The sequence below is a fragment of the Dromiciops gliroides genome, chromosome 3, assembly GCF_019393635.1.
Source record: "Dromiciops gliroides isolate mDroGli1 chromosome 3, mDroGli1.pri, whole genome shotgun sequence".
NCBI lineage: Eukaryota > Metazoa > Chordata > Mammalia > Microbiotheria > Microbiotheriidae > Dromiciops > Dromiciops gliroides.
In genome coordinates this window covers 433448447-433476033 of record NC_057863.1, presented here as the reverse complement: position 1 = coordinate 433476033, position 27587 = coordinate 433448447, and the positions used below count along the sequence as shown (strand labels likewise).

General features: G+C 34.3%; 1 protein-coding gene across 3 annotated transcripts in view; it reads right to left on the bottom strand.

Annotated features, from left to right (window-relative positions):
- Positions 1 to 27587, bottom strand: part of SESTD1 (SEC14 and spectrin domain containing 1) — a 147412-nt gene that overhangs the window by 77456 nt on the left and 42369 nt on the right. For all 3 annotated transcript variants that reach the window (XM_043996644.1, XM_043996643.1, XM_043996642.1), the window contains 2 exons: positions 14142 to 14250; positions 1222 to 1312 (listed from right to left, as the gene is read on the bottom strand). In XM_043996644.1, the coding sequence (XP_043852579.1) occupies positions 1222 to 1312; positions 14142 to 14250 (200 nt within the window). The remainder of the gene's footprint in view (positions 1 to 1221; positions 1313 to 14141; positions 14251 to 27587) is intronic.

Below are 27587 nucleotides of genomic sequence, written 5' to 3'. Positions count from 1 at the left end.
ATAAATTCAGAGCTAGATCACTCATTAACTGTCCTTATGTTTTCTAATGATCAGTGATTAGAATTTGGTGGAAAGAACAATCCCTTCATTTATGGTACAACTCAAGTGCAATGAAGGGAAATATGTAAGGACATAGTTAATTGGTTTTCTAACAGGTATAACAAATTTGAATCTGAGTTAATGTTCAAATAAAAATATTTTCAATTACAAGGATGTCAGTCCTTCTATTCCTACCAGTTAAATTCTATGCATTAGAACACTACGAATAACCTTCTAGAGACAAGGACTTGACTTTTGTTGTCTAAAATAAACGAGTAACTATGGCCAATTTATGGCAGGAGAGGAGGCAGGCTGGCAGGCAGGAAGCAGTGATATTAAGAGGCAGGGACTTTATGACAGCAATTAAATATACATGCAGATTGTATGTCAGGTTGCACTAATATAAGACATGTTAAAAAAAAATACTGAGATTCCACCTGCTTTCAATTTCATCTTATGTTGTTTTATAGGCATTCAAGGCTTTCAGATCAATGGTCCAATTCCCTCATTTTAAAGATGAGGAAACTGAGACTCAGGAAGGTTAAGTGACTTACTTGGCATCAGAGTCAGGTTAACAGCAACTATATATTATATTTACAGTATAAGACTCATCTTCTTTAAGAAATAATTATAAATTCTAGTCCTCTACAGAACCTTGCAGCAGCTTCCAAATGATTCTAAAATTCAATTCAATTCAATTCAATTTTTGTATTAAGAGTTTCATGACTTTGCATCAACTGTCCTCATCCCTGTGCCTGACTAGTTTCATTCCCTAATCCTCTCCAAAGCCCCTCTTTCCAGTGGAGCTTCTACCCATGAACAAATCTCCTCACTTAAAATTGTAACTATATAAACATATATTCTTAGAAGAAAGTATCACCCAGAAACAATAGACATTAACTATAGGTTATCTTCTTATTTAAAAAAAAAAAGCTTAAATCTGGTTTTGCAATGGCAATTAGATTCTCTAGAAGCTCAACAATGTTTTGAAGAACTCAACTACTTTTTTTAAAGTTCATAGAATGTTTGGTCACAGGATCTAGGTCTTATAAATGAGCTAGGGAATTCATATTGGCTTGCTCCTTTTCCAGTGAAATAATTCAGCTTTTACAACATTTCAGTACATTGACTAGCAGCTGCAAGATAAAACAATTTACTCGTATAGTAGAAAATTCAATTTACCTGTAACATTAACACAACTGTTTTCACCACATTCCACTGTGATTTTCTGCCATCCACTATCACAGTAAATCCTCTAGCTTTACACTTCTCACTGAAATGAAAACAAATAAAATATAAGTGTAAAAACCAGCTTCAGATGATACTTTAGAGATAACTACATTTAAAAAAATAAATTATGCAAAATGCAACTTTAAAGCTTTTTGAACACAGTGGGAACCAATCTGACTTGATCTGAGTTGCAATAGATTTGCTTCCTTTGCAGTATCATCTCAGTTTTATCAATGATTTTCCTACTTCAGATTAAATTTCATAATTTACAAACTAAATTAGGCAATAAAAATAGCAGGACAGGAAGAAAAGCCAGTGTTCCAAGCAAAAGCCAAAGAGTCAAAATAATTGGTTCTAGTTTTAGTTTGAATCATAGTGTATTCATCTGTAAAATGGTAACCTTATATTAAACAGAGAAGTCAGTAAAATATAATATATACTCACTATCTTCTACCTTCTCAGAAGTATAATTTCAATGTGGCATAAAACAGACAAGAAATGAAGCATGAATTTGGCATGAAATAAGTGAAAATTGTGTTACCAAATGAACATCTTACACAATATTAAACATGTAATGGATTGGCACCACATCTATCTTTGTGCTTCATCATGTTAATTTAGTGACAGCAGTATTGTTTCATATGCTAGAAAAAGATCTTATGATATAATGGAGAAAAGGAAAGTTTATATCAAGTCAAATGAGAAAGAACTCCAAAGAAAACATTAAATCTTACTAATATATCATAATTAATCAGCTACTAATCACCACCTATATGCCAAGAAAAACAGAGCAGTTTAGAAATATGAGAAGCCACACTAACAACTTAATTGTACTAAAAAAAAAATTCTCCCAAATGAAAAAAAAAATGGTCTGTTATTCCACCTATGATCATTATGTTGTCTCAGACTTTTTGGAGAGAAAAAATAAAGGTGTATGTACTTTTCTAGAAAACAGTAATTTACTATCTGGTACCTTAATGAGAGAGAGGCAACATGATATAATGAATAGAGAACTGGCCTTGATGTTTGGAGGAAATGGGTTCAAATCCTACCTCATATAAATACTTCTATATGATTCAGGCAAGTCACTTAACTTCTCAGTGTTAACATTCTAAGACTATCAAGTGAGGAGAAGCTAACCTGCATTAAGAGAGGGTGTTTCTACATCACGGAATTAGTTCCCTGTCAATGAAATTACAGGTGAAGTCACTATTTCCCTAACTTAATGACAAGAAAGATTTAATAAAGAACCAAAAATACTTTTTATTAACATTGTGATGTATATGCATTAGAATAGTAGTCCACCATTTTTTCTGAGAATATGTTTTAATACTGTTATTTTTAAAATTTAATTGATAGTTTGGTTTTATACCACTTTTACTTCCAAACATATCTCTCCCTTTCCCTCTACCCAGCAAGCCACCTCTTGTGAAAATAAAAAAGAAAGGGGAAGGGAAGAAAGTAGTTCAGTGAAACTAACCAATACATCAATTAATACTGACAGCACTGCAATGTTCTCTACCCATATTCCCCAAACTCTAGGAATAAGGAAGTCAAGTGCATTGTTCATCTCTTATTACTAATTTCACAATGTTAAGTCTTTTTTGTTATCTTCAACTCACACAATTGTCATCATTATGTATGCTGGCTGAGTCCTAATTCTACTTGTTTCTTTCTGCTTCAGTTCATGTGTCTTTCTAAGTTTCTCTAATTTCTTCACAATCACCATTACTTATCCTGAAGTAATTCAATTACATTCACACAATACAATTTGTTCTGCCATTCTCTAGCAGATGAGCATCTATTTTGTCTTCAATCCTCTGTTTCTACAAAAAGTGCCACTATTAACATTCTGAAGTATAGAAGGACCTTTCTGTTTTTGACCTTTGGAAAATAAGCCTTCAAAAGTGGGATCTCTAGGTCAAAGGGCATGGCTATTTTAGTTAACACTTAACATAATTTTAAACTGCTTTCCAAAATGGTTGGATCAATTCACAGTTCTGGCTACTGTCTTTATATAAAGCAAGACGAAGAAACTTTCATCAAAATTCCTTAAAATTTGAATTACTAGCTTATTTTCCTAGTGAGATTGACTTATTTTTATATTAAGGAAAGTCTTAAATAAATTAACTCCAGGAATAAAGTGTTTGTATTTATAAATTACTTTTATTGTTATTAAAATATTTATAGTAAAACTAGAAGAATGCTTAATTTAGAGCAAATGAAATTCCAAGAAAGATTTAGGGGTTTTATGTTAATTTTTAAAATTAATGTATATATCTCTTAAAGCTTTGTGCACTTTCCATTAGATTTTTTATCAAAGAGTTTGCCAAACTACTTTTTCCTGAGAAACATCATACAATCAAGTATGACTAATTTTAATCTTGGAGAAAGAAACTACCTGACTATACTATTTCTTAGAGCTGTTGTTATCGGTTAATTTTTAATACTCAAGCAATGCAAAGTCTTGGTTAAGAAAAACAAGATTTTCTTCCAAAAATATAATATGAAACATTTAGTTAACATACTTTAAATTAAATTGTACTTTAGGATTATAAAAGCAATAAACCTGGAAAATATCTGCAATAAAAGGCATGAATATTTCTAAAACTTTTTATACTATTCATCAAAAGTTTTATCAATAATTTTATCAATTCTATAAAGAGCTGGATCGCAATAGGGCAAAAGATACAAATCCAATGACATTCAAAAGAAAAAGACATGGTATAAGTAGTGGGTCTTTGATCTATACAAAAGAAAATGTTTGCTTATTTCATTAACTCTTGAAGTTACAATGATGTATGCTCTAGCAACAATATAATTCATTTAGAAGCATATTATGTATATTTTCTTCACAATTGACAAAGTTATTTGTAGGTTTAAATTATTTGTTTGATCCATAATCTCCTTTTACTACAATCAACATTTTTATAGGTATGTTGAGAAAAAAAGGTATATTTATTACAGAAAAAAAAAGTTAAATGGCTATGCCTTTAAATATGTTTTTCATGGGAAATTAAGTTCAAAGATAAAAATTAAGATAAAAAAAGAAAAAGAAACTAAACATCTAAACCACAGTTAATATCAAACAATATCCAAAAATGGCTAACAACAAAATAGCCAACACATAAAGTGTATATAACAAATAGGGTGAACCAAGAGACATTAACTCAAGAAGGTAAATCTGACCTCATAAGTTCCATTGAGACTTGGAGAAAATGATTGTGAAAGGACACATTATATTGAAACAGCAGACCTTCCACAGTTGCTGTCCCCTTCTCTCCAGTCACTGCTTTGATGCTCTCTTAATTTTTAACTCCTTTGGTGTCTGAGATTACTCTTCTTGTGTCCCTTTTAGAGACTACAATGAGCCTTCCTTCATTAACAACCTTCCCTAACCAATACTATGAAAAATTTACATCCCACGGTTCTTCATTCAAGAGTAGGGATGGGGCAGCTAGGTGGTGCAGTGGATAGAGCACTAGCCCTGGATTCAGGAGGACCTGAGTTCAAATCTGGCCTCAGACACTTGACACTTACTAGCTGTGTGACCCTGGACAAGTCACTTACCCCCAATTGCCTCACCATTAATTAATTAATTAATTAAAAACAAAAAAATAAACAATAAAAACAAGAGTAGGGTATTGATAAGAGACTAGGATATGCCTCTGTAACTTGAGCACATGTCATCATGAAGAACTCTGAATGAAGAAACAGAGAGTAGGTAGGCATCAGTAATTAACATTCTCACTTTAATTCTCAATCTTTTTTCAGTTTCTGCCAAGAAAACATAACATATGTAACATATGTGAGGTCAGGATCCTGAACCTGAACCTAATAACTGAATAACTGTTTTGATGACTTTCCAAAGAAAAGTTCTCTACAAGATGTCATTTATTGACTTTGATTTTATATTGAGGATTGTCTTAAAGAAACTGATAAAATGGGAAATGAATGGGAGAAGTTTTAAATATGCTTTTCTGTGGCAGAAAAATGATTATAATAAACCACTACTAAGTAACTACATTGATATTTGGAGGTCCTGCTTGACATAAGGATATTTATTAAGAAGATAAGCTCAGACTTATTTGGCTAACTATTTTAAGAGATGGGTACTAACCAAGTGACTCATTAAACCCTTTTTAATTCCAATTAGAAAACTAAAATTATTATTGAGTAAATAGGTACTAATACACATATATACTATTATTTTGTCAGCTAGGAGTATAATTTCATTAAAATGTTATAGATGTTTAAAATCAATATGTTTATTTTAATGGCATAGGGTTGGCCATACATATAATTTATTTGATGCTGCAATCGTAACCAAGTATACAAAACCAAATCATAATACTTTTACAATATAATCCATTTTATAAACATTATAACATAATTTTGAGGCATGTGCAAAGGTAAAAACTGGGAACTGTCTATAGATCTAATTCTAAGAATAATTATTTCTAAATTTATGTCAGCTTTTATAAGGAAATTGCTTCCATATATTTTCCAAATTACCTTGCTAGCTAATTCTAAAGACATTTATCTAAATATAATTACTGGATTTATATAAGAAACCAAGCAAGAAAGCATTATTATTTCAAAAAGAATTTAACAAAAGGTAGAAATATAACTAAGGATATTAAACGTTTGCAATATCTCAAGCAAAAATGTTTAAATAGTTGAAACAAGCAAGGATCACACTTGCTTTTACCAAAAATAAAAGATGGAATATATCTTAAATAAATACTTAGATATCTTTTGCAACAAAATAAAATCCTTTTAACTTCTTTTAATTTAGGAACCATTCATCCTTTATGTATTTTAATAAATACCAGTTAAACACTCCACCAATAACTGTTCTCATTTAAATAATACAGTATTTATTATATGTGCTATTAGAGATAGATGTTATTGCTGTTGTCAGTGTCAAGTAAAATGTGTATAATACTTGAATATTTTAGAAATGATAGATTTTTTGCTAAGATATAGCCAATTAATCACAATAATGATGTGAAAATAGTTGCTAAAATAATAATGCCATCTCCCTACAAATTATTTGCAAACATTTCTAAATACATTCTCAGTAAACTCATAATTTTTCATGTTGTATTATATAACAGAACACCACATCAAAAGATCAACATGATTCAGTCCGTCGCAGGCAGTCTGACATGCGCAGCAGGCAGACTGTTGGTCTCCTCCCCAAAAGGGTGGTCCTTCAAAAACTGGCGTCTTTCAGTTATCCTAACCGACTGTTAAAAACCTTTCATATTTTTTACCACATTTAATATCAATTATTCATGTATTATGAACCCATTTTTCCTTAAATATCTGCCCTTCATAGATATCTTCCTATAGGAATGAAAGTGAAAATACTGGTCCTGAAAGCAATTTCAAAAGTGCAGTAGATTTAATCAATGGCAGCAGCATTAGAATAAGTGGCCCCAAAGCAACCACTCTAGAAGACAATACTCCTTTTGTTGTAGATGTTTCAGTTGGTTTGATTAAAAATCAGGGGCATTATTTTACAATCATGTCCCAATATTACTACTGGGAGACAACTCTTTCATGCTCTGTTAAATATGAATATCTTTTTAAAGACTCAGAAATACAGTAATCCTATAAGAGTATGTACAAAATATTATATATTATTTTCTTTCTTACTGTCTCAGTATTTACTTTACATGGATAATAAACTTAATCATTTTTGTAATTTGACCTTTTCCTTCTGGGCAAATTTGGGATAATATTTTTTATCTGTCAGTTACAGTAATCTAAATTTGACCAAGGTTACTGGTCAGTCTAGATATATTGTTTTAATTTATTATTTATTAATCGTTACATTCTATTCTTTTTAAATTTTGAGTTCCAAATCCTGTCCTCTCCCTCCCACTTGTCCCCCAGCCATTGGGAAGGCAAGCAATATATTAATTATAATTATACATGTGAAATCATTTAAAACATACTTCCATATTAGCCAAACCACAAAAAATAAAAGTGAGAAAATTCTATTCAATCTGTACTCAGAGTTCATCAATTCTCTCTCTCTGGAAATGGACAGCATTTTTTTTCATCATGAGTCCTTTGGAATTGTCTTGGATCAGAGAAGTTGAATATTTCATAGTTGTTCACCATTATAAAATTGCTGATACTTTGCACAATGATCTCCTGGTTCCTCTCATTTCACTTAGCATCAGTGCATATAGATCTTACCAGGGTTGGGGTTTTTTCCCCTCTTGAAATCATCTCCCTCTTCTTTGTCACCACAAAAAGAGCAACTATAAACATATATATGTGTGTGTGTGTGTGTGTGTGTGTATGTATATGTGTACACACACACGCAGACATATTGTTTACATATAGGTCCTTTTCCATTTTCTTTTATCTCTTTAGGATACAGACCTAGTAGTGGTATTCCTGAGTCAAAGGGTATGCAGAGTTTTATAGCTCTTTGAACACAGTTCCAAATTGTTTTCCAGAATGGTTGGACCATTTCACAACTCCACCAACAGTTTATTAGTCTATCTATTTTCCCTCATCCCTTCCAACATTTGTCATTTCTGATAGGTATAAAGTAGTACCTGAGAGTTGTTTTCATTTGCATTTCTCGAATAAATAGTGATTTAGAAAACTTTTTATGTGACTAGATAGTTGATTTTTTCTTCTGAGAATCATCTGTTCATATCCTTGGGCTAAAATGGCTTATTTTTATAAATTTGACTCAGTTCCATACACACACACACACACACACACACACACACACATATATATTTGAGAAACAAGGCCTTTATCAGAGAGACTTGCCGTAAAAATGTTTGCTATTATTTCATTGTCTATGGTACCTTTTAGCAAAATACAGTGTCCCTGATCATCTCTTTGTGTAATGATTAGAATAACGCCACCTGCTGGAGACTTACTATAGCAAAGCTCGGCCATGAGGAGAAGGCCTCTGAGGGCAAGCCATATGGTCAAGGTCCTTAGCATCAGGAAGTGACATTTGCTCGTGGGTACTGTCTATCAAGGCTACCTGCCAATCAACTTGAGGAGCCTCCCATTTCTGGGAGGAGGACACAAAGTAGGAAGCTGACATGGGTAAAGAGGTTCTGTCTCTTTTGGTTCCTAACCTCACCATGGTGGGTCAGATGATAGAATTTTACCTTTCTCTCTGATCCTAATGCTCTGTAATAAATACTTAAACACTTAAATACTCTTGCTAAAGCTTATAATTTATTGGCGACCACTCATTAGATTTTAGATGGTATAGCTAGAATTTTAGCCCCTTACATTTGAATTAGGTCTATTTTTGTTTTTACTTTATCTGAGATTATGATTGCTAACCCTGGCTTTTTTACTTCAGCTGAAGCATAATAGATTCTGTTCCTGTCCTTTTTTAAAAAAAAATAATTAATTAATTGGTTTGTTTATTTTAGTTTAGGCTTTTTTTGTGTGTGTGTGAGGCAATGAGGGTTAAGAGACTTGCCCAGTGTCACATAGCTAGTAAGTGTCAAGTGTCCGAAGCCGAATTTGAACTTAGACCTTCCTGAATCCGGAACCAGTGCTTTATCCACTGGACCACCTAGCTGCCCCATCCTGTCCTTTATTTTAACTCTGTGTGTGTGTTTCTATCTCAAATGTGTCTCTTGTAAACAATATATTGTTGGATTCTGGTTTCTATTCCATTTTGTTATGTTTCCATTTTATGGATGAGTTCATTCCATTCACATTCAGGGATATGATTACTATATATTTCCCTCTATCCTATTTTCTTCTGGTCATCCTCCTCTCTCTTTATATCCTATCCCTCCTCAAAAGTCTGTTTGGTTTCTGATCATTACCTTTTTTAATCCAACCTCCCTTTTGTCATTCCCTCTTCCCCACCTCTTCTCTCTTTCCCCTATTTCCCTATTGTGTAACAGATTTCCATATGTGGCTAAGTGTATATGTATATTCTCTCTTTGAACCAATTCCAATGAAAGTGAAGTTCAAACATTGCCCATCACCCCTCAGCTATAAAAGCTCTTGCTTGCATGCCTCATTTATGTGAGAAAACTTTCCCCATTCTACAGTTTCCTTCCCCTTTATCTGTATGTATCCCTCTTTCATCCCTTCATGGTGTGGGGATGGAGTTAGGAGAAGGAGATTCTTCCCAATATAACTGACTCATATTCATACCCTGTGGCTATGTAGATTCCTTCTAACTGCCCCAATAATAATAAAATTCTTAGGAGTTACAATTACCATCTTTCCATGATTACTTATGATTACTTTCATATTTACCTTTTATTGTTTCTCTTTTGTCTTGTGTTTGAATGTCAAATTTTCTAATCAGCTCTAGTCTTTCAATCAGGAATATTTGAAAGTCCTCTATTTCATCAAATATCCATTTTCCCCTGAAGGATTATACTCAGTTTTGCTGGGTAGATTATTCTTGGTTGAAATCCTAGCTCATTTCGCTTCCAGAATATCCTATTTTAATCCTTCCACTCTAATGTGGAAGCTGCTAAATCTTGTGTGATCCTGACTATGGCTTCATATTTGAACTGATTCTTTCTGGATACTTTTAATATTTTCTTCTTAACATGGGAGCTCTGAAATTTGGCTATCATATTACTGGGAGTTTTCATTTTGGGATCTTTTTCAGGAGGTAATCAGTGGATTATTTCAACTTCTATTCTGCCCTCTGCATCTAAGAAATCAGGGAACTTTTCCTTGATAATTTCTTTTTGTTGTTGTTGTTTTGTTTTATTTTTTTTGGCTGGGCAATGAGGGTAAAGTGACTTGCCCAGGGTCACACAGCTAGTAAGTATCAAGTGTCTGAGGTCGTATTTGAACTCAAGTCTGCCTGAATCCAGGGCCAGTGTTTTATCCACTGTGCCATCTAGCTACCCCAGATAATTTCTTGAAATATGATGTCTACATATTTCACTTCAATCTGTTTTCAAGGTCAGTTGTTGTTCTGATGAAATATTTCATATTTTCTTCTTTTTTTCCATCCATTTGATGTCTCATTGTTTCTTGATGTCTCATGGAGTCACTAGGTTCCAGTTGCCCAATTTTAATTTTTAAGGAATTATTTTCTTCAGTGAGCTTTTATAACTTTTTTATTTGGCCAATTCTGCTTCTTAAACAGTTTTTTTCTTCAGTGAATTTCTGTGCCTCTTTTACCATTAGGCCAATTCTGTTTTTTATGGCATTATTATTTTTTAAAATCTCTTGTGCCTATTTTGCCTACCTGTTAATTTTCTCTTTGTAATATTTTTGCATTACTCTCATTTCTTTTCCCAATTTTTCCTTTATCATTCTTTCTCTCTCTCTCTTTTTTTTAACCTCTTCAGATTCTTGTTGGGCTTAGGTCCAATCAGCACTTTTCTTTGAGATTGGCTGTGGGTGTTTTTACATTATTGTCTTCTGAAAGCGTATTTTGGTCTTTCCTGACATTGTAGTAGCTTTTTATGATCAAGTTCTCCTTTTCTTGTTTGCTTTTTTCCCCCCAGCCTATTTCTTGACTTTGAACTTAGTTGGGCTTTTTGGTGCTGCTATTTTCAGGTAGTTCTAGGGACCTGCAAGTTTTTGGTGCTTCTAGGGTAATGGCAAGCCAGGGAGTAGTGTAGTGACTGTTCTGGTCTCCATTCTGGTCTTTACCCAAAAAGGGGCCCTGCTCCCCAATAACTATAAGTTCTAATGCTCCTCTTGGCCCTGAAATTGTAATCAGTTCTCATACTACATTATGACTGACAACAAGCACTGCTTTTCACTCTAGAACTGCTTATGGGCAACATTTGCCAATCAGTGCAAGCAGCACCCAGTACCATCAAAGGATCTCCTATATTTTCTTTCTGACCAGTTGTCCAACCCACTTACCATCTCTGGCCTGAAAGCTCCCAAACCTGCTGCAGCTGCTGCTGTTAAGAGCCCATATGTACTCTAAACCAACCCAGTGCCAAAGACCTCCTGCCAACCTCCTAAGCTGTCGTAGGCTGGAAAAATGTCTCACCACAAACTTTTGTTCATTCTGCTGATCCAAAATTTAATTTTAGGAGTTAAAATTGTTTGGAAGGGAATACTAGAAGAGTTCAGCTGGGTTGCTGCCTATACTCTACCATCTTGGATCCATCCCTGCAATTTGTTTTCAATTGTCTTAACAATGTTCTTTGATTCTATGAATTGTGTCACACATATTCCTTTTAGTTCCTTAGTAAAGAATTTTTTAAAAATGTAAATACTATTTATCTATTCATCCTCTAAATCTTTGTTACTTACTCTCCAAATTCCTAGTTCCTTATAAACCAACTCATTACAGGAAAAAGAGGAGGAAGCCAGAAGACCAGTCATAGCAGCCCTGGAAACTCCATGGAGAAGAAGATAAATATGAACCCAGTCCTCTCACCAATCCACAGCTTACTGCCACACTATGGAGGACCCTCTTGCTTTTCATATTTACCACCTCACCCATATATTCTAAAAAGAGGAAGCAGGAAAACCAGTACTTTTCTGATGCCCAAGTAGATTTCTATGCTTTGCAATTCTTACCTTCTGATTAGAGTATAGATATTTGTGTGCATATTTGTTCCCTCTATTATACTGTAAACTTCTTGAGGGTAGAATTTTTATCTTTTATTTTTGTATCCCCAGCTCCCAAAGCAGTGCCTTATACATAACTTACTGAATTGAATTGAACTGAACTAAACGATGGGAAGGGTACAGGGAACACTCCTCAATTCTAGGTCTACTAATCTAGGCCGGACCCCTTTGCAGCTGATTTATGACCTCATCATTCAACTGAAATTGTTCTCTGCAAAGTTACCAGTGATTTTTTATATGCCAAATCTAATGTTCTTTTCTCAAACCTAATTCTTTTTTTTAATTTCTCTGTATCATTAGATATTTTTGAACAACCCTTTCTCCTTTATATTCTTTCCTCTCTGGATATTCATGACATTGTTCTTTTCTGGTTCTGCTCCTACCTACCACAACCAATCCCATTCAGTCTCCTTTGTTGAATTATAACCCATCACATCCTTCCTCTTAACAGTGGGTGTGCCCTAAGGGTCTATCCTAAGACCACTTTTCATTTCTGTATGAAGATTACTTCTAGATCCATATATCTAGCCCTAGTCTCTCTCCTAAACTCCATTACTGCATTACCAACTTCCCAATGGATATTTCACACAAGATACCCTTCCTATATGCCTTTCAAATTCAACATGTCAAAAAAGAAAACTATCCTATTCCCAAAACCAACCTCTTTTCTGAACTTTCTTACTTTATCCATCTTTTTGGTCACCCAGGATCTTAATCTCAGTGTCATCCTCAGTCTTCACTTTCCCTCACCCCACATTAGTTTTCAAGTCTTATCAAGTCTACCCCTGCAACATCTCTCCCCTCCTCATGCATTCTCTCCTTTTCACTCAAACAACCACCACCCTAGATCGGGCCCACATCACCTCTACAAAGAAGTACTGCAGCTACCAACTTGGTTTTTCTGCCTCAAGTCTCTCTCCTCTCTAATCCATCCTTCATTCAACTGCCAAAGTGGCATGCCTAAAGTCACCAATTTGACCATATCACTCCCCTGCTAAATAAAATCCAATGGCTTCCAATTACCTCTAGGATTAAATAAGAAATCTTCTGTTTGGCATTTAAAACCCATTGGAAATTGGCTCCAGCTATCTTACCAATTTTATTATACATTATTCTCCTTCACATATTCTATGATTTGACCAAACTGGCAGTCTTGCTGTTCCTCACACATTCTATTCCATCTGAACCTTTACTCAGACAATCCCTGATTTATGCCCTATTCTATATCTGGAATGCACTCACTCCTCGCTTCTATGGCTCAGAATCTCTAGTTTCTTTCAGTCGTTCAAGTCCCAATTTTAAAATGAAGTCTTTCCTGATCTGAGCTGTCAGGGCTTCTCACTCAAAAAATTACATTGTGTTTGTGTGTATGTGTACACATATGCATTATGTGTATATGTATGTATTATGTATTGTGTATGCATGCATGAATGTATTTATATCTTAGCATGTAAGCTCCTTGAGGACATGGACAATTTCATTTCTGATTTCATGTCCCCAGAACCTAGAACAGTACCTAGTACACAATTAGTCTTACTCATTATTTATAGATTGAATAATATAGGAAGATTTTCATAAATTACATCAAGGAAGTTCTCAACTCTCAGGAGTTTCACTTTCTAATTTTTCCTGTTTCTTAAGAGAGAATTCTTAAAGAAATTATACCTTTTTCTTGTGAACAACAATAACATATTCTGAATAAAAAAACCTTTTAATATAATTAGGCACAATAATTTCCTTACAACATCAAGAAAATTCCTGTAACATACCAAAGAAAGCATCCAATTTCTTATAAATCTTAAGTATGATTTAACAGAAAGGAATAAGGAATGTCCCTTAATGAATAAAGGGTCCTTATGACATAAAGAAACTATGTAAAGGGGGCAGCTAGGTGGCACAGTGGATAGAGCACCAGCCCTGGAGTCAGGAGGACCTGAGTTCAAATCTGGCCTCAGACACTTAACACTAGCTGTGTGACCCTGGGCAAGTCACTTAACCCCAATTGCCTCACCAAAAACAAAACAAAACTATGTAATAGAAAAATAAGGTACAAAAGAAAGAGCAAAAGAAACTATGTAATAAATCCCCTTATATAGCAAATAACCCTCTTATAATATAAATTTAACACAATTCCTAATTGATCTGTTGTATAAGTTGACTTTTAAATCACCAAGACACATTTTGTCCTGCTAAGAAAATAGGTAAAATCTTGGGTTTATACCTCAAAAGTAAACTTATTTTATCAGTAAGTGAATAAATAAAGTTGGAAAAAATGACACCTTTAGAGTCACCTTGGAATGCTGAGAAGATAGTCTAAAGTAACACTCAATTCATCCATATTTGTCTGTTCGAGGCATAATGGAATGGTCAGAATGAGGCCACTTCGTCTGTCCTTTCCTCCTGGGAAAGAAAAAAATTACATCATCTTAGCTTAATTGACACTATAGCACTATACAAAGAATTCATATCTGGAAAAAAAAGAAAGCAATTACATTTTCAACCTAGCTGACATCTATGAGAGTGTTTTCCCTCCTTTTTTGAGGGGTTGAGGGGTGGTGGCGGTGAGGGTGGTGTAGGTATGGAGAATTCTCATTATGGGAACTCCACCCCTCATGCAGATCAGCAACTAATGTATAACATATAGTTAGAAAGAGTGGATTAGAACACTAAAAGATAAAGGGATTTGCCTGTATTGAATTAATGCTAGAGGAAGGACTTGAATGCACATCTTCCTGATTTCATGGCTGGCCCTCCATCTACCACAACTTACTGCTTTTCATGGTATCTTGGAATAGGTTAAAAGATTTCAACACCTTTCTACAGAGCAAAAATGAGTCAACAACTGAAAGCACTAAAATGAAAACAAACTAAATCCATTATGTAATCATGTGGAAAAGAACTAGAAAAACTGTTTCAAAGAAACGCAGGAAGTCAGGAATTGTTTTTCCATTTTGTCTTTGAATGCTCAGTTTCTAGCAGTCTTCCATACTATAGATATGTAGTAACTGGTTTTATTTTTTTCCAATTCAACAAACATTTATCATGTACCTATCATTTATAAGGCATTCTAAGAGCTTACAGTCTACTACCAAGAAAACCCCAAATGGGGCCATGCAGAGTCAGACATGACTGAAAAACAAGTGAACAGCAATTTCATTTCTTAAAGAATTTATATACTTGAAGAATTTAAATAGAAACTATGAAAATTTGAAGCAAATGAAGAATATCTATTGCAAAATTTCAATATGCTTTTGGATGGACACCCTAAAGAGCTTTTATATCAATATGTTTATCTGGGACAGAAAGTACAGATAGACAAACTAATCCCAAAATAAAATGAAAGTAGACTGTAATTTCTTTGGAAAACTTCAAAACTCCTTAACTGGCTCCAATCTTTCCTTGAAAGGAAAGTCCATGTTTTAATACAAATATTCTACTCAGGTGTTGCTGTGGGGTAGTGATATATGAGACACAGCTGCCTTTAAAGAACTAAAGATGGGTATCACACAGAGGACAATGTAGGGAAACATGGTGATGTGAGCAAGTGATGACATATAACCAATGAAGAACTCCAAATAAGAAAAGGTATAAGTGAGGTCATAAAGAACCTTCATAATTGGACAAGAAAATGGTCTGGTCACACGGCAAAAATGAGGGCAGTACAGCCAAAGTGCTACAATGGTATACAATGTCAAGAAAAAGCAAGAGAAGCCGGATGAACCTCATATAGCAAATTTATTTGAGATTATGAACTTGAGTCACAAGGGTAGGCAGATATGGCTTACAAATCTGGATGTCTGGAAACAAGTCCTAAATCAATGCGATAACAGATCCACCTGAGCATTTGAGTCTGGATGCTAACATTAAATATTAAATGTATTAAAAATATAAGGCCTAAAGTACCATTTCTATTCCATTATTTATTGTTATTTTTACCATATATGACTCGGTACCACTATTGCTACTGCTATGCTTATTTTATACCTGCTATAATATATGCCTTACCAGATTTATCAAAAAATTCTCAGTACTCTCCTCCCTTTTTAGTTTAAAACCACAGTAATGAGATCAGCTGGTATTCGAGCAAAAATATTCTACCAATCCCTCATTCTATGTAATCTATTTTAAAGGAACAGACTTTGAAAGACACTTCCTTTAACTGCCTCTAACAGAGGCAGCAGAGTAGAGTAGAAGACTAATGGATGAAGCTATTCTCTTAACAAGGTAATTAATTTTCATTTAGAAAGAGCAGAATATTAATCAATGGAGATAGTAAGAGCATTTCCATAGCTTTAGTTCCAGGTGCAGTAGCAAAATTCATCTGGAAGAACAAAAGGTCAAGAATATCAAGGGAATCAATGAAAAATGTTTTAAAGAAGGCAGACTAAAAGTTCCAGACTTCAAACTATATTATTGCAAAATGGTAATCATAAAAACAATCTGGTACTGGCTAAGAAAGAGAGTGGTAGATTTGTAGAACAGATTAGGTAATTAAGTATACAATACACAGTTGTAAATGACCATAGTAATCTCATGCTTGATAAACCCAGTAATCAAAGCTTTGGGGATGGGAACTAAACATTTGACAAAAATTACTAGGAAAACAGTTTGGCAGAAAATAGGCAAAGACCAATACTTCAGACCACATACCAAGATGAGGTCAAAACAGATAAACAATTTGGATATAAAGGATATCATAAGTAAGTTAGAGGAGCATGAAAATATATACCTGTCAGATCTATGGATTAAGAGACTTTACAACCAAACAAGAAATAGAAGAGATTATGAGGAGTAAAATAGATCATTTTGATTATATGAAATTATAAGGCTTTTGCACACAAAAAAAATAATACAACCAAAATTAGAAGCAAAACAGGAAACTGGGAAAAGCATTTTATACCAAGTTTCTCTGAAAAAGGCCTCATTTCTCAAATATATAGGGAACTGATTCAAATTTATAAAAGAGTCATCCCCCAGTTGATAAACAGTCAAAGGATTTGAAAAAGCAGTTTTCAGAAGAAGAAATCAAAGCTTTCAATAGTCATAGGAAAAAATTCTCTAAATCACTAATAATTAGAGAAATGCAAATTAAAACAGCACTGAGATACCACCTCACACCTATAGATTGACTAACAAGACAGAAAAGGAAAATGACAAACACTGGGAGGGATACAAAAAAATTTGGACACTTATGCACTGTTGTTAACTAGTCCAAATATTCTGGAGAACAATTTGGAACTACACCCAAAGGGCTATAAAACTGTATATACCCTTATACTGTAATGATTGGAATAATGCCACCCACAGAGGGCTTTTTCTACCAAAAGGGCTGTGGCCACCACTGCCCTAAGGCAAGGTGGCGGCTCCAGATGCTACAGGGTCTAGTTGGGTTGAATAGTAGGCTATGGGGCATTGGTTAGGCCCCAGTGATTGAGTCAGAACTCCAGAAGCCACCCCCCTTTGCTCATGCACAAAGACAGTGAAGGGCTTGTGCCCTCATGAAGTAGAGGCTCTCTTACTACGTCATAGGACAGAAGCCTTTTCAGATCAAAGGCTGGCTAAGTATGAAGTAACCCTGTTAGGTAATAAGAATATCACTCTAAAACACTGCAAAGTCCTTAACCCAGCAACACTGCTCCCTAACTTACCACTCTCGGGGGAGCCATTGCATGGCTGTGCTTCTTTAGTTGATATGGCTGAGAAACCCCATGATGATCTTTTGGATACACCTTTAGAAAACCCTGATATTGTCCTCTATACAGATGGTTCTTCATTTATGAGAGAGGGGACCCGTTTCACTGGGGCTGCTGTAGTTTCTGATTATGACACTGTGTGAGCAGCTTCTCTGCCTTCCCATTTTAGTGCGCAAGCTGCTGAACTTGTGGCTCTCACACAAGCCTGTAATATAGCCAAAGGGAAGAGTGCTACCATTTTTACTGACTCAAAATATTCTTTTGGAATATGCCACTTGGTGTGCATTCTTTGGCTACAAAGGGGCTTTCTTACATCTTCAGGCAAGGCCATCGCCAATGGGGACCTTATCAAGGACCTCCTAGATGCCCTGAAACTCCCCTCTGCCCTGGCCATTGTACATTGCCCTGCCCACACAGGGAATAATGATCCGGTTTCAATGGTAGACCTCTGCTCTGCCTTTTTCTCTATACCAGTGCATGAGGACTTCCAATATTTATTTGCTTTCACCTGGAAAAATACACAGTGGACCTGGACTAGACTCCCACAGGGATTTGTAGACAGTCCCTACGTTATTTTCCCAAATTTTACAGCAGGTTCTGGCCTCCATTACCTTTAAAGGCTCCACTTTAGTACAACATGTTGATGACTTACTTTAGCCTCCCCTAATGCTGAAAACTGTCAGGAAGATAGCCGTCACTTATTACTAGAACTACACAAGAGAGGCCACAAGGTATCCAAGTCAAAGGTACAATGGTGTTTGCCCCAGGTAGAATATTTAGGATTTATTCTGGCTGCTGGAACTCGCTCTGTCTCTCCCAAGTGAGTCGAGGCCATTCAACAACTTTCTGCCCCCACTACTAAGAAGCAGTTAAGAGCCATTCTGGGAGCAGCTGGGTATTGCAGACAATGGATACCCTCTTTTGGTGAAATTACTAAACCTCTTATAGCTCTAACCAAAAATTCTGTCCCAGAACCTTTACAGATGGATTCCCAGCATCTCTCAGCTATAACAGAATTAAAACAGGCCTTGCTATCAGCACCTGCCCTAGGACTCCCAGATTACAGTAAGCCCTTCACTCTCTTTGTACATGAGCAAAGGGGGGTGGCTTCTGGAGTTCTGACTCAATCACTGGGGCCTAACCAACGCCTAATAGCCTACCATTCAACCCAACTGGACCCTGTAGCATCTGGGGCGCCACCTTGCCTTAGGGCAGCAGTGGCCACAGTCCTTTTGGTAGAAAGAGCCCTCTGCAGGTGGCATCATTCCAATCATTACAATACTCAGCAACACCACTATTAAGTCTGTATCCCAAAGAGATAAAAAGAAAAGGGAAAATGACCCATATGTACAAAAATATCTACAGCAGCTCTTTTTATGGTGGCAAAAAAATGAAAATTAAGAATATGTCCATCAATTGGGGGAATGGCTGAACAAGTTATGCTATGTGATTTTGATGTACTATAAGAAATGACAAGCCAGATGGTTTCAGAAAAACTTGGGAAGAATTATATGAATTCATGCAAAGTGATATGAAAGGAACCGGAAGAATATTGCACAGAGTAACAGCAATATTGTAAGAATGACCAACTATGAAAGACTTAGCTACTCTGATCAAGACAATTATCAAATCCCAAAGAACCCATGAAGCAGACTTTTAAAAAATTTCTTTATCTTTGTTTTATTTTATTTATGTTTTCTTTTGCAACATGACTAACATAGAAATATGTATATTCAAAATCAAATTGCCTTCTCAAAGTGGGGTAGGGAGGTCAGAAGAGGGGAAAGAATTTGGAACTCAAATTTTTAAAAAATTATCATTTAAAAATGTACATGTAATTGAGAAATAATTAAATAAACAAAACAATTTTTAAAAAGAATCTACACTGGGGGCAGCTAGTTGGTGCAGTGGATAAAGCACCAGCCCTAGATTCAAGAGGAGCCGAGTTCAAAGCCGGCCTCAGACACCTGATACTTACTAGCTGTGTGACCCTGGGCAAGTCACTTAACCCTCATTGCCCCCCCCACACACAAAAAAAGAATCTACACTTAAGTAACATTTTTTTCTAAAAACATAAAAATATGCATTATCTCAGGATAACATAAATCAAAATAATTTACTAATTTCCTAATGAGAAAAATATATGAGCATTTAAATATACAAACACACCCACAAACATGTTTCCTGAAATTTAAAATGGTGATTTTTATAATATAAAAATGAAATTAACATTTATAATTTCTGTAAAATATTTATGGCTTATGGTATTTGGCAGAATTAGAGAATATCTGGTTATCATCATCTATCTGTAGTTATTTCTTGATATACTTCTAGAGTGTTAAGGCCTATATCCAGACCATCACCTTTCTTCTAGGATAAGTTATTCCAATTCTCTTATCTTTACCTAAAAAGGAGCTATGCTCTATGGCTCTCCTTTCAATGCTCTTCAAGTTTTCCACATTTGTTTTAAATCCATAAGAATGGGTCATGATTCTGTAATTTATCTTTACATAAGTACATCTACAGTAATATTCAATATATTTTCTGAGATAACAGAATGCTATTTGTCATTGCCACCCAAGAATTGTTTGGGTTATTCAAATATTGTAATTAATAGTTACCACATGCAATAGATATACTTTACATTAAAACTATAGATGGAGGGGGCAGCTAGGTGGCGCAGTGGATAGAGCACCGGCCCTGGAGTCAGGAGGACCTGAGTCCAAACCCGGCCTCAGACACTTAACACTTATTAGCTGCGTGACCCTAGGCAAGTCACTTAACCCCAATTGCCTCACTAAAAACAAAAAAACAAAACAAAACAAAATAAAACAAAAAAAAACCCTATAGATGGAACATTTTCTAAGAAGAGCTATGTTTCATGGCTGCTAAGAGACATTGAAGCATAGTGGATACAGAGCTAGCTTCCAAATAAGACAACTTGGGTTCAAAGTCTCCTTCTGACTTTCACATATATTGCCCATTTGACTCTGGGTAAAGCTTAACCTCTCACTGACCCAGGCATATTTATAAAACTATAAATTGCAGAAAAGATGCTAACCTGCATCTGTAGAGGGAATTTCTTTAGCAGAAGCACCCTATGCCAATGAAATAATAAGTCTTACTCCTAAAAGCAGATGGTGCAAATGATACTTTTATGAAATGTATTTAAAGATAATCTATTTTCCAAAACATGAAAAGACTTGAACTATTTGCAATTTCTAAAACTATTATCTCTTCCTACCTTTCCCTTGGCTTCTTTAACACTATTTTCTACTTTGTATGATCATTCCTAATTTTAGCTGGATCATCATTTTCTTCCCATACAATAAGTGTGGACATCACTCAAGGCCCGTTCTGGTTTCCCTTGTCTCCTCTATTTCCTTTCCCCTTTTTTAATGATCTCATCAGCACCCATTAGTTCAATTACCATTCCTACAAAGTTGACTCCAGACCAAATTTTTCTTCTCTACAATCCTACATTACCAACTGCTTGCTGGACAGCTCCATCTGGCTATCCCATACACATATCAAAATCACCTTATTCACAATGAGAAATCAGTACTGAAGGGGTTATGGGAATTTTGAAACAGAAATTTATTTGTGCTGGAGTTATGAATTGGCCCAACCATTCTGGAAAGAAATTTGGAATTATGTGGGGAAAAGTGACTAAAATATCTTTTGCCCCAGAGAGTCTAATAGTCATCTATCTTGAATAAGTCAAAGGGGAGAAAAAAGGTCATATATACAAAAATATATTCAAGGCAACACATTTTGTGATAAAAAATATCTCCACTGACATGATAATTAAACAAATTAGGGTTCATGTATGAAAGTAATGGAACATAAGGGCACGCTAAAAATAAATGAATATGAGGAATTTTTGAAAGCATGGGAATGCTTATATAAATTGATGCAGAATTAAGTAGAACCAGTAAAACAACAGATAATATGACTAAAACAATTTTAGGAAGAACAAAACAAAGAAAAATAAATGTGAAATTATAATGATGAAGTATAGCTCCAGAGAAGATATACTGAGTTGGCATAAATCATTTTTAGTTTATATGAGCCCTTATCTCTTTCTCCTACTTAGTCCCTCTTAGAATAATAAAATAAATTTTCACAATATTTATATTCAAACAAATACATCCCCATATTGGCCATGTCTAAATATGACATATCTCATTCTTAATCTTAAATCCATCTTCCTTCTGGAATCTTCATTTGTCATTTCAATAACTCAAAATTCTAAAGTCTCTCAAAGTTGTTTTTCTCTTTAATGTTGTCACTGTATAAATTATTCTTCTAGTTTTGCTCACTTCAATCTGAATTACAGACAACTTCCTAGTTTTCTCTAAAACTGTCTATTTCATCATTTCTAAAGGCATAACTACATTTACACACCACAGCAGGTTAAACTACTCTCCAACAGGTAGACACCTCCTTATTTTCCAATTTGGGGCTACTACTATGTCATAAATATCTTTCCACATAGAAGTTTTTTTCTTACTTTCTTTGATTTCCTAGAGATATGGATCTAGTAGGGTTATGAACAGTTTACCAACTGTTGCCCATTTAGGCACAGCAACATATTGCTTTCCAAAATGGATAGTACAAGCTCTACTAACAAAGGGTTGGCATTTGTGTTTTCCTGCAGTCAACCCCCCCTCCTCCAACATTTGGCAATCTCCTCTTTTGTCATCTTTGTCAATCTGATGGGTGTGAAGTGGAACCTCAGGGTGAATTTGCGTTTCTCTAAATTATTGGTAATTTCAAGCTTTTCTTCAATAGGGATATTTTGGAAGTTTGGATTTCTTCCTTTGAAAACTGCCTTTTGATACCCTTTATCTATTAGAATAGTATTTAGTCTTATAAACTTGAATCAAATTCTCATGTATCTTAGATATGAAATATTTACCAAAGAAATTTGCTGAAAAAAAATTTACCCAGTTACCTATTTTCCCTTTAATTTTAACTGCATTAAGTTTTGTTTATGCAAAAACTGTTTAATTCTACATAATCAAAATACTTAATTTCATTTTCTGAGATCTTTCCTATTGCTTGTTTAGTCATGAATTCTTCTATCCTTGCATCTCTAATCTGCAAATGATATTACCTTTTATATGTAAGTTGTGCATCAATTTGGAGTTTATCTTGATATAAAGTGTGAGACGTTTGTCTATATTTAATTTGTCAAACTGCTTTCCAGTTTTCCCAGTAATTTTTGTCAAACATTGAATCCATACCACAGTAATTGGAGCTCTTTGGATTTATCAAACACTATGCTCCTGAATTAGACTGATTCTGAATATTGTATACCTAAATTGTTCGACTGATTGGCATTTCACTTTTTTAACCCAATACAAAGTCATTTTAATAATTACTACTTTGCTGTACATTTTGAGATATGGTATTGACAGATTCTCTTCCTTGTTGCTTTTTTTCTAAACCTTTTGTTATTCCATATGAATTTATTATTTTTCGTGAAAAAAAATCTATTGGTACTTTAAATGGCATGGTACTGAATAAGCAAATTAATTTGGAAAGTAATGTCTTATTTATTATCTTGCTCAATGTACCCATGAGCAATTGATATTTCTCCAATTGTTTAGGTCTGATTTTATTTCTGTGGAGTATTGTAGAGTTGGATTCATAAAGTTCTCCAAGGTATCTTGGTAGAAATATTCCAAAATATTCTATACCTCCTGTAGTTATTTTGAATGAAATTTCTCTTTCTAGCTCTTATGTTTGATTGGTAACATACAAGAATGCTCATTAACATGTGGATTTATTTTATATTCTACAACATTGCTGAAGTTATTGTTTCAATTAATTTTTTGGCTGACTCTTTAGGGTTTTCTAAGTAAACCATCATATCATTAGCAAAAACTGATAATTCTGTTTCACATTTGTTTACGCTTTTAGTCCCTGAACTTCTCTCTCTCTTCTTATTGCTAATTCTAGCACTACATTAAATAATAAGGGACATTCTTGTTTTTCTCCTAATCTTACTGAAAAGATCTTTTATCATATAAAATATTTACTTTTAGATTTAGATAAATATAATTTACCATATTAAGAAAAGATTCATTTATTCCTACGTTTTAGTGTTTTTGATAGGGAACAGATGTTAGATTTTGGCTAAAGCTTTTTCAGCATCTATTGATATAATTGTGATTTTTGTAATTTGTATTATTAAAATGATTTGTTATATTTATAGATTTCTTTTTGTTAAACCATCTGTACATTCCTGGTAAAACTGCAAACAAGTAATACTGTATAGTATTTCTAATATGCTGCTACAACCTACTTGCTAATATTTAATTTAAAATTTTTGCATGGATGTTTTCTGGGGCTATTGGCCTACAGTTTTTTTCTCTGTTTTGTCTCTCCCTGGTTTAGGTGTCAAGATCATATTTGTATCAGAGGAATAGAACAGAAAGGTGCCTTCTTTCCTATTATTGCAAATACTTGGTGTAATATTGGAATTAATAGTTCTTTGAGATCCAACCATTTTGGAGAGCAATTTCTATAGAACTGTGTATACCTTTTGATCCAGGAATACTACTGCTAGGTTTATATCCCAAAGACATCCCCCAAAAGAGAAAAAGACCTATTTTTACAAAAATATTTATAGCAGCTTTTTTTGTGGTGGCTAAGAATTAGAAATCAAAGGAATGCCCATCAACTAGGGAATGGCTAAACAAACTGTGGTAAATGATGGTGATGGAATATTATTGTGCTATTAGAAATGGCAAGCAGGATGACTTCAGAAAGGCCTGGAAAGACATGTATGAAATGATATATAGTGAAGTGAGAAGAACCAAGAGAGCATTGTGCACAGAGACAGAAATATTGTTTGATGAAGAACTGTGAATGATTTGACTATTCTCAACAATACAAAGATCAAGATGATCCCCAAAGGACTACTGATGAAACATACTATCCACTACCAAAGAAAGAACTGATATTGATAGAACAGACTGAAGCATGCTATTTTTCACTTTCATTTTTTTTCTTTTAATCAAGTTTTATTTTACAAAATGACAAATATGATAATATTTTATATAATCATACATGTATAACCCATATCTGATTGTTTGCCGCCTCAGAGAGGAGATGGGGAGAGAAGGAAAGAGGGATAAAAATTGGAAATCGAAACTATAAAAATGTTTATTACAAAAAAAAAATAGTTCTTTGAATGTTTGATAGGATTCACTTATAAATCCATCTGGCCTTGAAGTGTTTTTCCTTTGGGAGTACATTTATGCCTTTTCAATTTCTTCTATGATTGGTTTAATTAGTCTATTTCTCTTTTTAGTTTTCATGTAAGTTATCAATTTTGTTAGCATACAATTGGGCAAAAGTTTTAGATAATTCTTATATTTCCTCCAGTTATTTGATTTTCTTCTTTTTAAAATAAGACTAGCTGTCTTTCTATTTTATTAGTTTTATTCTTTAAAATAAAAAACCAGTTCCTAGATATATTTATCAGTTCAATGGTTTCTTCATTTTTACCTTTATGTCTTCTTTAATTTTCACAATTTCTAGTTTTTGTTTAATTAGAAGGTTTTTGATTTGTTGTTCAAGTTGTTGTTTTGTTTTGTTTTAAAGTTAGGTGCCCATTTAATGTGATCTTTTTCTTTTCTTGATAAACAGATTTGTGGATATAAAGTTTCTCTGAACTTTTGCTCTATCACAGAAGTTTTGATTCATTGTTTCATTATTACAATTTTTGGATAAAGTTTTCTATTTTTTCCATTATTTGTTCTTTGATCCACCAGTTCTTTTTTTTTTTTTAAGTGGGGCAACTGGGGTTAAGTGACTTGCCCAGGGTCACACAGCTAGTAAGTGTTAAGTGTCTGAGGCTGGATTTGAACTCAGGTCCTCCTGACTCCAGGGCCAGTGCTCTATCCATTGCGCCACCTAGCTGCCCCCCACCAGTTCTTTTTAATTATATTTTTTAGTTTCTAGTTACTTTTTAGTTCTTTCCCCAAGGGCCCTTTATTAAGTTTAATTGTTATTGCCTTGTGAGCAATAAAAAACCCAGTTAAATTTTTTGTCTGAACAGATTTTTTGAAGAAATGGTTTTTAAACATTTACTACACATCACTATGTCCAAAAGTTACTAAATTACACATACATACACACATACAGACAGACATACACACACACACAAAGATACCCTTTGATTCACCAATACCAAAGACAGAAGGACACATATGTATAGAAATATATTAACTTATGAATGAATACACAAGAGATATAATAAAATTAATGAAAAATAACTTTGAAAGAAAGAAGAAAACATAGAGGAATCTTTGATATAGATGCTAAAAGACACTTCTGAGAAATTTGTAAGAGTTTTTAAAAGGGGATGGTACCACTTCTTTTTGGAATATACAGTGGAAGTACTATCTAAGAGCATTCCCTATGTAGGTTGGGCCACTTTTTTCCTTAAAAAAATACTGAAAGTACCCTCATGGCTTAATTGGCTCAGAGGACTAAAACTCAAACTTTAAACATGGCTTTCTGTTTACCAAAGTACAAAAAGCTACAAAGAGCTCCAGTGAAACTGTGATGCCATGGCCAGAAGGGTGAAGATCCTTCTCCTGTCATGCCTAAGGAAAATTCCCTTTGTTAATTATCAAATTTTTAACATTTCATTTCTTTACAATATCAAACCTAAATGACCAGAGCATCTGTCTGAATTAATTCTTTTCTACAACAGGATGTAATTTTATTTTAAATGTGTGGCTTTCCTTTCAGCTTATCAGTCACTATCAAGATCATTCTGTAATCGTTATTTAAAACAAAGAGAAGGAAAAAGAGGGCTAGGTTGGTAAGGAGAAAGTTTTCCTGAGTTAAATATATAAGAATTGAAAGGCCAGAAGAAGAGAGTTAAAGAAAATTTGAGTACCCATGGAAGACTAAGGTATAATTCGACTCAAATAAAAATGGTGAGAATCAGAGGGAAAGGAAGAAGTATAGGGGGGTGGGGAAAAAAGAAGTATAGGAACCTATGACCTAAAAAGGAAGAAAGATGTACAGAAATGTTGTTAACTTAGTCAAGGCTTAACTTTGGCCACCAAGAGACACTTTTGACCCAGGAGATATGGGTAACTTTTTTCTCTAAATACACTCTCTCAGTGACCTCATTACCTTCCTTGGCTTCAATTATCACTATGCACAGGATTCCCATATGTCCAGTCCTCATCTTACTCCTAGGCTCAAGTCTCCATCAGCAACTGCCTTTTTTCAAATTTCAAAGTGTATTTCCTGTAAAAATCTCAAACTCAATAGGTCCAAAACAACACTCATTATATTTCCTCCAAAACCTATCTTTTCTTTTGAATTTTTACTGTATCGTCATCCTTCCTCTCACCCAAGCTTGCAAGCTCATAGTTATCCTCAAGTTCTCATTCTCTTTCACATTACAAAGCTGATAACTTGCAGAGTTTTGTTATTTCTGCCTCTGGACCATCTTTCTCACCTAACCCATTTGCTCCACTAAAGTGGACACCATCCTAGTTGAGGCACTTATCACTTCTCCAAAAAAAAAAAAAAAAATGTTGCAATCACCTCCCTTATTTCTATTCTCTCCCTTCTCCAATATAGACTTCACACAGTTGCCTAGGTTATATTCCTAAAGCTCAGGGCTAGCCATGTCATTCTCCTGGTCGATAAACTCTAACGGTTCCTTATAATCTCTAAAAATAAAAATAAAAAAACAATAAATTCTCCAGTCTTACATTTAAAGACCTAAACAACCTAGCTCTGACTTACAGTTCTAGCCTAACATTCTTTGCAAACTAGGTCTTCTTGCTATTTTTCACATATGACATTTAGCTTGCATCCATATTTTTGCCTACATTATCCCTCTTGCTTGGAATGCATTCCCTTGTCACTTTCACCTTTTAGTTTTCTTCACAACTTAGTTCAAATGCTGCTTCCTACCTGAAGCTTTTCCATGATTTCCCAAGTTACTGATACCTCCACCATAAAATTATATACGGTTATACAGGTATAAGCTATCATTCT